Source organism: Nesoenas mayeri (genome assembly GCF_963082525.1).
Source record: "Nesoenas mayeri genome assembly, chromosome: 2".
Lineage (NCBI taxonomy): Eukaryota > Metazoa > Chordata > Aves > Columbiformes > Columbidae > Nesoenas > Nesoenas mayeri.
Window position 1 is genome coordinate 54,589,349 of NC_137543.1, and position 15,004 is coordinate 54,604,352.

Sequence of the window (15,004 nt, forward strand, 5' to 3'; positions counted from 1 at the left end):
TGTCTGAGGCTGCAATATGCAGAAGAGACAAATGATAATTAATGCTGAAGTATGGCAGCTAGAAACCAGCAATTAATAAATAACACTGAAGCATTTATGGCCAAGTTTTGCCAGTACAAACATCTGTTGCCTTTTAGGGCTAATTCTTACAGGACTATATGAGATACTAGTAAAAGTGAAGAGGTGCATGGCACTGGGGTGTGTTTTAGCCTCAATGTTGTTTTGGTTTCTGGAACAGACTTGGGAGAACTTTATTTAAAAAGCATTAGAAGTATCCAGGTTATATGACCTGATTCTTTTTCATAGTTGTTTTCTTGACACTTTAAAATACAAAAGACTGATTTATATGTGTTCAGATATTTATTGGTGAGTTCTGAGCCCATATGGTTTAGTGATTTCTTGGTCACAGTTTTATCTCAGACTTAAAAATTATTCACAGTATTTAGAGGAGCGTACATACTGTGTCTATAAAAACAGACTCTTGTATAAGCCCTTAAAGTCAATTTAAGTGTGTATGTTATGGTAGAAAACAAATGTCTAAACCTATTTTGACAGAAGCTATTGCAGAAAGACTACATATTTACTGCCTGAGTTTCTTAAGTTTTCATAGCAGAGCTTTGTTCTGGACTTCGCCTACCTCCATGGGGACACTGAACTCTTAAGAACTCCTGGAAAGAGTGAAAGTTAAATACTTGCCACCATACTTATTCAACAAGCATCTGATAAAGACTGCTCTTGACAGCTCAGATTATCAGCAACTGATCAGATCTTCGAAGTATCTTGATACAGAAACCAGCTCATTTGGGGAGGGCAGAGATGAGCCAAGATACAGCTGTGCTGCTGTGTGGCAGTAACGATGGAATGACAATAAAATACTGAACTAGCAGTTTAATGTGCTAGTTGATGTGATTTTTTTTTACTAAATCAGCACAACTGGGATCTATAACTTTTCTTTATAGTATGCTGACAATTTTAGATACAAACATCAAGACGTTTTATTTCATTTTATTTTATTTTATTTTATTTTATTTTATTTCATTTTATTTTAAAGTGTGACCTACTCTTACAGTCCTTAGACTACACCTGGTCACACAAAGAGGTGTCTGGGTTTGCAGAGCTGCTGACCACTGAAGAGCTTTCCATGAGGTAACTGGGAGGCTGACAGAACTGAATGCTCATGAAAATCTCATCACATAATGATGCACCTGCAAAATCCCATTGATAAAATCTTGGGCACGTTGCCTTATTGAGTAGAGAAAAAAATTCACTTTAGTTAAGGGAGATGTTCCCTTGCCTGCAGTCAGTGATATTTATAGTTTAAAATGACATTTAACTGCAGGTTTTTTATGTAACTTCTTTCTGAAAGGGAGTTTTGTTCTTAACTCCAAATTCTAGCACAGGGAAAAGAGCAAATAGCATGGATTTACGGATTATCAGAACACTGGACTGGCCCATTAATCACCCTATAATTTTGCTTCCTCCTGTGAAATTCTCTGTAAGTTAACCTACTAACAGGTAGTCTTTCCTACTTAAGGGGTTCATTAGAAAAAAAGAGCATTATTGAACTTTTAAACTATTAGCTTGTATTCTCTTCTCCCAGTGATATTTTTTTTAATCTCTGTTTTTATGCTTTCATGTGTATTTTGAACCATTTTTGCAACATAATGGGTTTGGGGGTTTTAGACAGTGTACTTGCAAAAGAAATCATTGCTTTTTGGCTTTTTTTGCCATGCAGTCATATCTGTTAATAAGAAAAAAATTGTTGTATCTTAAGTTCATTTTGAAGGGCTCATATACAGTAAATAATGAGTGCTAAAATGCAGCTCCCTCTATGCAACTATTAGCTAGTTGTCCTTGACTGGTCGAGTTGCAGGCAGGCACAGTAGCAAACAGCAAGTTTTGCTTCAGGAAAAAGTGAAGGCAGTTGTTACTGCTACTAGAAACTGCAGTAACCGTTAGGTGAGGGAACCAGTTTGTAACCACCTACTCACACGAGCTGAACACATCCACTCACTGGAAGGAGGTTTATTGCACTCTTTTCAACACAGAATTTAACTGCTGCGTTTAAGTTCTGCATTTTGTCAGTCCCCTGCCTCCATCAACACGTGCTCATGGCTATCGCTGCCCATGCTCTGTCCATGGGGGACAGCTTAAAGGTATCTGTTCGTTTTCTGTACGTTTCTAGCTTTAATATCTGTTACTGAATTAGGTCTCAGGTGGACCAAACATTAGCTTGTGAATTTGACATTCTACGCTAGAAAAAGGTTCCTTGTTTAAGCTGCTTACTTTTCTAGAAATTGAAAAATGACCCATAGATTTACAAGTCACATCTGAGTAAGTGCTGGGGACATTTCAGGTTTTACTTGTTTCTCTGTGTGTTTGCTTTTTTTCCTCCATCTAAACACTTTTTCTGGGTTTCTGGGCTAGTTTATCACATTCAAATTGATCGAATACCCCAGCAGCAATACCAGTTGTTAGAACTGGGTCTCACAATAAAAAGCAGAAATAGAGGCTCTAGAAAGCTCCATGTACAGAAGCAGCTTCTTAAGAGTTTAAACCATTCTTAAAAGCTGTGTGATTTTTCCATTTCCTAATATGTTTGCATTCCCAGAGCAGCAACTAACAACTACTGGTAATACAACTAATGGTTGTGATATATACAACCGACCATTTCTGTTGAGTTTTTTTTCAATAATGCATTTAATTAGCTTGGGGTTTGGAGGCTTGATTTCTTTTTCTTATTTTCCTTTGCTTTTCATCTTCTGGTTGCACTATGGTGTTGATTTCTTTTTTTCGCAGCAGAAATCTTTGATACCAACTACTGTATTGTGTAGCTAATGGGGTACACCACAGGCTTACTGTTAGGCAGCATGGTACCTTCTCTTCAGACCTGCTCCTCCGGCAAGGGGGCAACTGCTGAGAATAACCTTCCAGCCTATTGTGCACACATCTGTTAAGCTGATGCTTAAGAACAATTATAGGCTCTTTTTCTCCCTACCACAAGTCTCTGGAATCAAATTGTTCAGTTCTTCATGACAATAAATCCTCCAACCCTACCCACTCTCTAAGGCTTTTCAATTCTGGCTGGAGACAAGTAATAATTTATTCATATGTCAGAAAATAATTTGAAAAATGTCAAGAAGAAAAGAAAAATGGGGTAGAAAAGAATTATTTTCTGAGACTTTAAGGTAGGTTTTTGGATTTTTTTTTTCCCATTCAGTGTCCTGAATGTGAAAGAAGTTTGGAGACTACATGTAAGAATTGGAGAGGAAAAGCAAGGAAACACTTGAGAATACTTGAGGAATGCAGGAAATCCCATCAAGCACTTTTAATTATTATTGTCTTATCATTTGGATAGTAAGATTGAGAAGAGCCTACTCAGCACTGCAGAATAGGAGATTTCTTCTGGAAGAACACGTGAAATCAAACTTGAAATACTTGTCAGAGTGCAGCTGTTTCTCTGGCCTGAAAAATGCTGTTACTTTTTTCCTAAATATATATTTTTTCATAATTTATTTTCTTTTTTTTCTTCATAAATGATGACAAAATCAAAATCTTTAGGAAGAAATTAGTATTTGGAATCTCTCCCCATTTGTAATTTGTGTATTCAGGATCTGAAATGTAGGAATCTTTAAATCACAAGACAAATTATGGTGCCTGTAGAAAAAAAAGTAGAAGTAAATTCTTGCTGTAAATTTCCATAAGGTGGAAAGAGATTTAACTTTTGTCATACTTCAAAATGAAATCTCACAGAAGTATCAACTGTTGTGTGCTGTAAATTAAGAGACAAAAAAAAAGGTGTTCAGTTTTGCAGCCACGTCAGCTTGAATTTGATAATTTCAGAAACTGTAGTTTCTATTGTGCTATTACTTCTACTCTGAGACCTTCTGACATTTCTTGTGTTGTAACAGTCCTAGATTCCTGTTGTTTTAAATGGCTTTTTCTCCTGTTATATGAACAACCAAAGCAAGCAAATAATGGGTGTTTATAGGGAAACCTGTGATACTAACTATATGTGCACCATTTTTTAAAGCAGAGAAAGCAAGGAGGAGAATACATAGCTTCTTTAAGTGGTCTATACAAATTATGAATGGTGATATTATCCTTTGAAATTGCTGAAAATACAAAGAAATTCTTAAAAATCCAAAGTTTTAGATTATTACCATCCTTTTTCTTAAACTTGCGTTTTAAGTAACTTACGTCCTAACACTGGTGATATTTGCCTAGTGAGTTGGTTTTGCCTTGCATATAATGTCATAGAATCACAGAGTCGTACAGTACTTGGAGTTGGAAGAGACCTTTGAAGATCACCTAGTCCAACCTCCCTGCCAGAATAATACAGTAATAATACATTACTACATTTCTCACTAAGTACTTGACTTTCAGAGAGAAATTTTATTTTCAGAGGGAGCTCAAAGTACCAAATAATGGGTGCCAAACTACCGAAACCTGTCAATATATGGTTTTGTAATGCTTTAATAATGTTGGCTTCTTCACTAGAGGAACTCTTAGGCCAATACATTATCCATTTGTCCTCAAATTAGCTGTTTTAAGGCATTCCTCTAATAAGCCACTAATTGCTTACTGCAGTATGGCAGTTCAGTAATGTATTCAGTATGGATGTTAAGATTATAGTACCTGATAGTAATTTACATTTGTTTATTCTTTTTGGCTCTGTTTTTAAAGCAGTGGTTTAAAACTGTACATCATGGGTAAGATGTATAGGCTGGAAACAGACAGGACCGGACAGATGCAAAATGACAAGGTTGTTCTCAACATTTTAGATTTCTGTAACATTTCCTGGGGGCTGGTACCCAGCTTCAGCACGGCGCTAGAGGAAGCCCTGTGTCTTCATCTGCAAAAGCACACAGGTTGTTGGGGAGAGCACTGCAATGCCAGGGTTCTTTACCACTTTCCCGGCCATTTTGCAAAGTGATACACTGCAGCAAAAAAACGATAACTTCTGTCTCACTTTGGGAAATACAATTTAGGAGCTGAAGTAATTTGATGGATAGCGAATACTAAGAAAAATATTAGAAACCAGGAAAGGCCACATAGTCTATTGAGGCTCATTTCATTCCAAATACACCTTCCCTAGGTTATCATCCAATTGTTAAGAGAAAGAGTAATGTTATCCATTTTTTGTAATTCCACTTCTGGGTATTACAGAGATAAATACCTAAATGCCAGAGAACTAACTTTCTTTCAGAGCACTATTTCAGGCGAAAAATACTTAAATGCAGATAGGTGGGATGACAGAAAATAAATTGACCCTAAATGAAAAATATGATGATGGTGAAATGAATATATGAGTATAGTCACGGTTTCTCAAAGTTCCCCGGAGACAAGCTTCCAGTCATGAGACTCTCAGAAAGTAACCTTTCCTTTGATTTATTGTTTCAGGACCAATGCAGGAGACAATATATGACTTTTGGAGAATGGTATGGCATGAAAACACAGCCAGCATAATCATGGTTACTAATCTCGTAGAAGTGGGAAGGGTAAGTGATTTTTACACTTAAAAAGATGAAAGACTTCCAAGGTGTTTGCTTTTGGAAATTAAATAGCAGACCAACAAGATGCTTATATACTGAATATAGCACATAAAATATTTATGACTGCCTCTGCTAAGAGGTTCGTTATCAATTATTTTTAAACATGCTGTGGATGCTTGTCTTTGATAACATTAGCACAATGAAAAAGTAACTGATAAAGTGGCTTTCTGTATTGCACAGCTGGCAAAGACTGCCAAAGAGGGAGAGTGTCCTATCTTTGTATATATCTCAGACATACCATTTCTATTAAGGGAAACCAGGGAACTAATTACAGAACAAGGTCATCTGTTTTTTAAGAGAGGCTGAGGGGGAGTAATTCTGAAACAGATTTCTGAGAAAAGTAGTTAAACTATGAAATTGCACCTTCTTCCTAGTATGTTAGTTTAAATCAACATGATTTGTTTGGGTTTTCCTTCCTGTAAGCCTCTGGACTAAACCAGAAAAAATTAGCTTTATTCATTTGTACGTTAAATTTGTTGACCAGGAAGTCTTCAGAAGCTGAGTGGTAAAGGAAAGCTCGAGTTACCTGGTTGATACTGTGTACTTTCATTTGCATGGTAACTTCTAAAGTAGGCCTCCTACTCAAGTCATTATGGCTAATTTTGTTTTCAACAGGTATTGAACGTAACCATTTTCTTTGTTTCTTGCAACCGTCAATAACTGAGTCTTTTAATTTACTGCTTTGTCTATGCACTGGTGTCTTAGTTCTCATTTGGGATTTTTTTTTAGAAAATGTGCTTGTGAACTGGGCATATAGCTTTCATTTGGAATGAAAAAAAAAATGCTTTTATTGCAGCTGTTGCAATTACTGTAAATCGAAGTGTTGAAACAAGAAGTCAAGTGCACTTATCTAGGTGTGAGCCACATGGTTTTAAGAGACCTTTTTAATTTCATGCTGATACCCCTCTGCCCTGTGGCACTGGCGTGAGGAAAGTGAGCGCTGTTCATGTGGTGTGAGTCAAAGTGTTGGATCTTGCCACCTTTTTAGCAAGTCCAGTTTTACAATCTCAATTTATTCTTCCTTATGTTCTTTGTCAATTGTTAATATAAATCCTAACGTTTAGATATCTGTGTGCCCAAGCCTGCCAACAGATCAGGTGCCAGTATTATTTTTAGATGTAAAAAAGATGGGATTTTTGACTGCAATTAACACCTGCTGCAGGAACACATGTACAACTAATTGCAGAGACAAAAACGGGTCATGGAGATTGCTTTACAAATTCAATCCCTTGAGTGAGGAAGAAAGTAGAAATAGTTGGATAGTCACATACCAATTCAAAATGGATGGATTTGCAAGAAGAGGAAGCTCTCCAGCAAACCTCTTCATTAAAGCTTTATACACAGTCCTAAGTACCCAAGCACACAACTTAAAAAGGCATGTTTTCAGGGTGTGGATAAACAAGCCTTAGAACAGAAATAGCATACTGCATGAAACCACATACTGTTTTCCTAAAGTCAATATTTGAAAGCATCAATTAGGGCGAACTGTCAGGTATCATCCTGGGAGACGTCAGTCTTGGTGCCAGCATTGGCGGCCTCAACTCACAACATTCAGGTACCCAGCACGTCCCCTCAGCACCGAGCAACACTTTGTGCTGCTGTGGAGATTTCTTCAGGGTGCAAGAGTCCTAGTGGGATACAGATCCGCAGCTTTGTGGTTTCTGGCAGTGGTAGAAATGACTTTGTTCTCGCTTTCTCTGGAGGCCAACATAGGTGAGATCAGAGAGCAGGAATTGAAATGAGCTTTTAATGGAAATGAGATCGTATGAGCCACAGAACAACACAGTCACTCCTCTGTTGGTGCCTCTGTCCTGCTCCCAGAGCTGGGACCATCAGCAACAAGGAGGCGTATTACAAACACACCATCTGTCCCACAACCTCTAACACAAGCTCTGTGCCACCTTGATTAGTAATGATTTTAATGGACCTTTAGGTAGCATTCCTGCAGGGCGAACCTTATAACCTTCCCAAACTTGAGGTTTTCTATTTCAGTTGCTGTTGCTGTTGTAAGATTTATAGGGGTTTATTATTTTTATTTTTAACCATCTTGACCCATTGTAAGCCACGGAGGAAAATTTCTTTATATTTTCAGGAAAGAGCAATATCTATTTAACGTGTTTGCCACACAGTGTATGTCCTTCATGAATTAATCATTGAGGGGGCGTATGGGTATTTGTTTACCAGGACTGGCTGGATAGTCATTAAATCAGTGCTAGGAACTTGCTTCTTGCCCTGGAGCATTATGCATCAGGACTGTTTTAATTGCAGATGGAGGAATCACCATGAGGCTGTCCCTAATGCAAGCACCTGCTGCAAATGACTCAGTCCCTGCGTTACCCTCCAGCAGGGTCTGGGTACATCTGCCAATATCTGTCATTATCTGAGGCACGCTTGTCAAAACTGTGCATCCCTTTAAGCTCTTGTGTGTTCCAGCAAGGGACCCTTGTCAGTGTTTCTGGCACCTGCAGACTGCTGTGCACCTGGTATTTAAATGGCACAGAAATGTGGTTTGATTGTTTTCTCTCTTTAATGAACCCACCTGAGGGACATTTAGCTCTTTATCTGGTAGCCTGTTACCCAGTGACTCACATTTACACTGCTTGTGTGGAAATTCAGAATTTGCTTGTGCTGTTATACTAATCCATCTGCCAGAAGTCTTATCACAAAATCTGCAGAGCTCCCTAAGGAGACTTTTGTACTGGTAATTTAAGCTAATGATTTCTAAACATATTTAGTCAGTTTTATGAAGACCTCATTAGAATGTGACTGTTTATTAAAACCCTAAATGAGGTTTCACAGTCATTTAGAAAAATCATTGCTGAGTTGCATGAACAGTTCTTTGATAACAGATGATGGAGTGGTTTTTAGTTAAGATTGGCCTAGGCTGACAGAAGAACTTGTACAAAAAGCCTAAACAAATAAGCAGCGCTTGAAGCAGCCTTAAAAAAAAAAATTCTCTGTGTTCTTCATGCTGGGGTCAACAACTTTCTAATCACAACCAAGTTCTCAAAAAGAGAATGACAAGTAGTCAATGGTATAATATATCTACATTGTAGTGCAAGAGTCAGAATTTTCCAAACCACACACTAACAGTTAAAAAGCAAAACCAAGACTCATAAAAACATGTCAGCATGACCATGAGCTATTTCAAAATAATGTATTTTGGTTTATATTAATGCAAGAGGCCTCCATGCTCATGTTTGTAAGTGGTAGAACAAGTGAACATGGTAGTGAAATTTCAGACAACATCTTTCCCTGAGACACTTCGCATAAGACAGTGGATTATTCCAGAAGAAAAAAAACCTCTTTATCCCACCAGTGTAGGGATGATAAGAAAACAGACACGAGAGAACATCTTGCTTACTCCAAGAGACTTCTCTGGAGTACAGACTCCAAAAGACAGAGCTGGGTCCTTCTTTAAGTGTCCCAATGTTTGCACACATGGAAACATTTCTTTCCACCCTAAAGAGTTGTGCAGGGAAGAGCTAGGCTATATTCAGTTGTGCCATCTAGCTGTCACCACCATCTTTGCTCTTGTTGGGCTGCAACTAATACTTGCTTGGCTGAATCAGACTTGGCATGTCACATCATTTGTCATTTGTCAGTAGTTGCTTTCTCTCATATTCCTTGTTTTTGCTTGAGGCAGAAGAAATTTAGTAATACCTAATTAATAAATGGTGAAATGCACTGATGAAATTCAGTGGAGGTGGTTGATATATAAATGTGCTGCAAGGACTCATGGTTGTCTATCGTGCTTTTAATATAACAAAGTGTTTACAAAAAAAAAATCACTAGAAATAACTATAAAAAAATAAAATCTCACCCTAGGAGCATAGTAATTACAGTAATTAGAGTTTTGCAATTATTATCCAGAATTAGAAAACAGCCAGTGCTAATAGTGTTAATAAGCACACAAAAGACCTTTTTTCAAAAGAAAATGAGGTTGACTACAACAGAATGGTTGTGACACAAACAGAGGAATGAAGGTCAGCCATGGACTGGTTAATAGTCCCTGTGCCTGCACACACACCTTAGTGCAACTAAAATAGCTGAAACAGCCTCTCACCACCATCTTCTCTCTCAGGAGCGTGGTGCTGTCCTGAGAGCCATCTCCTCCTGCATGATGTTCCCCTCTCAGGAGCCAGCAGGGCTGTATCTGCATAGGGAAAAAGAAGGAACACAGTGTTGGCTTAGCTTTTCCTTTGCTTGTTTGACGGGACCTGCAGTCGACATGCTACGTGGCACTCACAATCTGCATTGCTGCAAAACTGTTGATGGCTCTTACTTTTCATGCTTAAAAAGTATTGGGGTCTATGTGAACCGTACAAAGGTCTTCTGACAGAAAGGGAACATGTCTTCGCTTCTGGCTGGCTACAAAATGTTCCCTGTTGTAAGATAAAATCTAACAGGAGAGAGTTGTTCTCAAGAAATACTGTGTGGGCCCAGCTCTGAACAGTCATATGTGCATGTGCTTGGTCCTTGGGTGAAAACTTGGTCCTTGTTAAGGATATGCAGCCTTGGTCACCATTCAAGAAACTTTTCTAAACCAGATACAAATATATTTCCTTAACAAACAAAAAACAGAAGTCTTTATGTTGAAATAGATATTCTTCAAGTCCACCTGATGATTTGTTTCTGTTAGACATTAGACATCCAAGAAAAAATGCCAAATAAAGCCCTGTCCAAAGACTTCTTTCTAAAAACATATCGCAAGAACCAAACAAAAACTTCATAGGAAATTCCAGCAACATAAAAACTGTGACATTTGCAATGGGCTTGCCACCTGTTCTTAGAATAAAAAGGGATTTTTTTTGACAAAAAACTATTATGAAGCTTACTCTTACACATTTTACAACTTTTGAGAGGTTTTCATGCAGAAGAATCCTCTGATAAACAAAGGTAAATTCAAACTATTTAAGATTCAAATCACCCATTCTGTAGATATTGCAGAGGTGAAACACCGTGACTCTAACATGTCACAAACAGCACATTTCTATTTAGTATAAATGGAAGAACAATCTATCTAATTGAAACTGCTTCTAAATGTAATAAGCCAATTACCTACATTGGAATTAATTCAGGATACTGGCATTAGGGCTCCTTAGGAGGTGTGCTAAAGAGTTTGCAAGCATCCTGGTGACTAAGATTTCATTTAACCTTTCTACTGAAAGAAAGGAAGAAAGAAACTACATTTTATAAATGAGAGGGAGAAAGGTTGCTATATGAAACCCTTCCCCACCTAATTGTAGTCTCAACTTTTAAAACCTGTAAATGGTGTCCTTCCCCATCTAGAGAGATCCTTTCTTAATCATGTTTACCTAGAAAACCTGGGGCCTGTGCTTATGGTACATATACATTATTATATTATTATATATTGTGTTGTTTTACTTCTGCTTTCATGGCAATTCTAGTATCTCTTGTTGGATAGAGTAGATTTTTTTTTCTTTTACAGAGTAGTAATGAGGGAAAAAAACAAACAAACAAAAAAAAACAATCGTAATTTAGAACTGCTGTTAATATTTCAAGTTAGTGAACCCTTCTAGTCATTAAAGTAGATTTCGGCTTTCTAGACTTCTAACCGGAATTAACAAATTGCTATTACTCCATTATGTGTAGCAGGCGATGAGCACTTAGGGAAAAAAAAAATCATGTTTTTCTTCAGGAAAGAAAAGGAAAGACCCTTTGCAATCATTTAGTAAAGATGTCCCCAGATTAGCAATGTTAGCATCATCAAACAGGACCTCATCAGCACTGTCCCATGTCACTCAAGGTAGACATGGTTTCAGCTCTCAGGGTTTTGAAGCATTCTCATTTCCAGTACAAGCTATGTTTCAAATAATTTTAATCATCAGAGATTAATATCTTAATGCTCACTAATCCAATTGAGATAATTCACTTTGAGAAATAAATAAAAGATGCATCGAGCCCCTTGTTCGGCTAGCTGCTGACGTGCTGCCAAGGTGTAGGATGTAAGTCTAAGTGCAGCTTGCAAAGAGGCCTTCAAGTTCTTCTTTGAAATGTCAGGGCTAGGGAAATGGCTTCATCACTGCAAGTCTCCTCACCTCAGCAGTCTTGTGAAATTAATCTTTCCGTCTCTCTGTGAAAAAAAGAAGTATCCTGGAGGCACTGACACAATTTTACCTTGCTTGGTAGAGCAACATGTAGAGCTTTCTAACCTAACATCAGATGATCAGGTTTTAGAGCCAGAAGGCAATCCACTATCTTGGTAGTGCTCTGCAGCTCAACTATATGCCCATGACTTCACCATTGTGTAAGGGATTAAGGCAGGCTAGGAAGAGCTCCAGCTAATCCTGTAATTGTCCTTCATCTTGGCATGGGACCACCCTTCTCATGTGCTCTGTGCTCAGCCTTTTTTCCTCCAGGGCTATACAACAGTGCACTTATTTACAGCTTTTTTTAATGACTAGTGGGAGACAAAATTGCCTAAACATAAGCAATGAAATAGAGGCAACCCGTATTCTGCTGTTGGTCTTATCAATGAAGGAAGACACACTGCTGCAGCTTAACCTTGTGTTACCTTTACTCTAAAGGAATTCTTCTAGACTAATTCTTTTTTATGGCCAGAGGGAGGCCACACCATGGGTTTGGCCAGCCAGCTTCATTTTATCTAACCCAAGCTACTAGGCTGGGTATAACAGCGTACCCGATTCTTGAGAACAAACACATCATGCTCATTCACTGAGGTGGAAAGCATGAGTGTGCGGCTACTGCTGGGCATGTCCAGAAAACCAGCTGTTCTGGGCAGAAGTTGAATGAGAGTACATCCACCAGGCAACCTGGGATTGTGCTGATAAGGCAACACAGGGCAGCGGAAGGTGGAGAATAATATCAGCTCAGAGTCGTCACTGGAAGACATTAGACTGAGCCGGTAAAATTCACAGGGACATCTCTCCCCCTCAGGCAGCTGTGAATGACATAAAGACTTTTGGCTGCCTTTGTAGAGACCCATTCTTGTGATGGTGCCAAACAGTATCTTTAATGTTCTATTTCTCAATACTCTTCCATACCTCTATTAGAAAACTGTAAAATGAGTGTAAAGCAATTAACTCACTTGCTTAAAAGCAAACAAAGAAAATGAGAAAAAAGAGAGACTGAGTTTTATCTTCTGTCAAAGGTTGTTTTATAACTTATAAAATGTTCTTAAATAATGATACATTTTTTTGTTTGAAAAGTATTCAAATAAAAATACTTCCAATTATTGGATGTCCTTTTACTTCAAGTCAGCCAAATAAAAGTATATGATGTTATCCCAGCTGCACCTGTAAAATATGTTAAAAATTTTCACCAGTGAGCTTGATTGGTTATTTCATTTTATATCCTACAGGTTTCACTTCAAAATTTATGTCTGACTTATCATCATTACTTAGTTCAGGATTAATTTTAAATTGGAATTATGATACTGCTCTTCACTAACGACAGTCCATGCAATGCATAGCCAGTTATATCACCTTTTGCTAAGAATATTTCAGAATCAAGGGAAATTGGAAACTTTGAATAATCAGTGTTATTTAAACTGTTCTATACTAACTACAAAGAATATTTCACAGCCAGCTCCCATATTAATTCTGTAATATACCTCCTATTCCAAACCTCTACGTAAATGAATTACTGTCCTGGCTTTCATACTGCCTTTAGCTAGATGTGTGACATTGCCAAATGGCTAAATATACAGCTTCGGAAGTCACAATTTGTGTTCATTAGCTATCTACTGCCTACATTGTTTGTTAAATTTAGAAGTAGCAACAACAACTTTCCACCTTCATTTTTAATTCTTAGTTTCTCATATTAAACTATTTTGCTGGGGGATGTAGCTAAGGGGTGGAAGTAGATAATCATCTTCTCCAAATTTCTGAAATTATTAGTAAAATAAACATGTTTGGAACAATTGGACAGTGTACCTTGGGATGAATAGATTAAACTGGAGCATTTTCATTATGTCTCTGGCAATCACCCTTTTATTTCATCTTGTGATGAACATCTGTATTTTTTGGCACTTTGTTAGTATATAAATGCGGGGTGTATCTGAACAAACTCTCAATTATGGTTCTGCTCAGATGAGATTTCAAAATTATGTTTTCTACTTTGTGGACGATATTTGCTGTTATGGTAGCAACTGTGTGGAAAAAATATGAATGCATTTAATATTCAGTTCTGGATTCATGTATCAATTATTTAGCTGAACCTTCTGTTAGTAGTGTTTTTTTGTAAAACATTTACCAAATGTTTATAAAAAGGGAAAGAGATTCATCAAGTCACAGCAGCTAAAGCTGTGCTAAAAAGAAAAAATGAACAAACATATGTTACCAGCAGCTTTACCCATATTTGATGAGTAAAACCATATTCTATTTTGTTGCAATTGTCTTTCCTTGTGCAAATAAAGGCCCTAGTCCAACAAACAAGTGCGATTTTGATTTACACTATTCGATGTGCTTCTCTCTTCAAGACACACCTTTGCATTTATTTGGGAGGTCTTGGAGGAGATAGGAGACTAGTCTTTAAGCATTTACTTGACCTTTGGCTCATCAGAAGTCCACACAGTTCCCATGTCTAGAGCTCTGCACGTGCATCAGCGTTGCAGCATAAGAGCCAAAAGCAGGAAAAAACCCTGAATTAAAAGAAAAAAAAAAAAAAAAAAAGGGTTATGTGGGGTTTTTTTCTCCCTCCCAGTGAGTGAATCATTTAGTGTTGGTCTGTGGCTCTGACTGCAGCTCTGGCACCGTTCCCGTGGCTGTTACAGCCCCTATTCCACTTGGGAGAGTTTTCAGGAAATTGTGTTGTCATGGATCCTTCTGCTCAGCTCCAATCTGCTCCATGCACAAAGTCCCCTGTGCAGCAGAGGAAGAAATCCCTGTCGGGCCCAAGCTGTGTGAGGCACGAAAGGCTGTAACTTCTGTGCCACATCCCTCAGTGCTTCCCTAATTGTTCCACTGGATCATCTTAAATAAGGTTTCAAAAAAGGATGGAAGCAAATCTAACAGTTGAGGCATAAGAAGGTGGGGACTGTGCTGTTCTAAATTTGCCTTTCTAAATGGCTCTAGTTCTTAGTCATAATCCAGACTCTCTGGGCTTACCAACTTAGAAACAGGCATTTTTTTATTCAAGGCTGAGCAATTTAATTCAGGCAGGGTTGGGTGTTTTTTTGTTTGGGTTTTTTTGGTTGTTTTTTCCCAATTGTTTATTTTACTAAACTAGAACTGTTTTGAGGATGGCAGGCACCCATAAGAAGGGAATAAGGTTAAAGTTAGCAACAAAGAGACATGCTGGTCAGTGGTGCTGTGGCTGGGATCATCGCTGCAACTACTCCCTTCCTACACGTGTTGGCCATTTTTGTGGGGTTCAGGTTCCACCTATGGAAAGGTTACATGAACAGACAGGAGAAGGGAATCAGCCCCAGAGCCAGGCTGTCAGTGGGCTGCTCCAGTCCAGAG

At 38.1% G+C, this 15,004-nt stretch overlaps 1 protein-coding gene across 1 annotated transcript in view; it reads left to right on the top strand.

Moving 5' to 3' along the window:
• Window positions 1–15,004, top strand: part of PTPRM (protein tyrosine phosphatase receptor type M) — a gene marked incomplete at both ends in the record, with an annotated part of 469,357 nt that overhangs the window by 429,502 nt on the left and 24,851 nt on the right. The window contains one exon of the mRNA XM_080338550.1: window positions 5,404–5,501. Within this exon, the coding sequence (XP_080194676.1) occupies window positions 5,404–5,501 (98 nt within the window). The remainder of the gene's footprint in view (window positions 1–5,403; window positions 5,502–15,004) is intronic.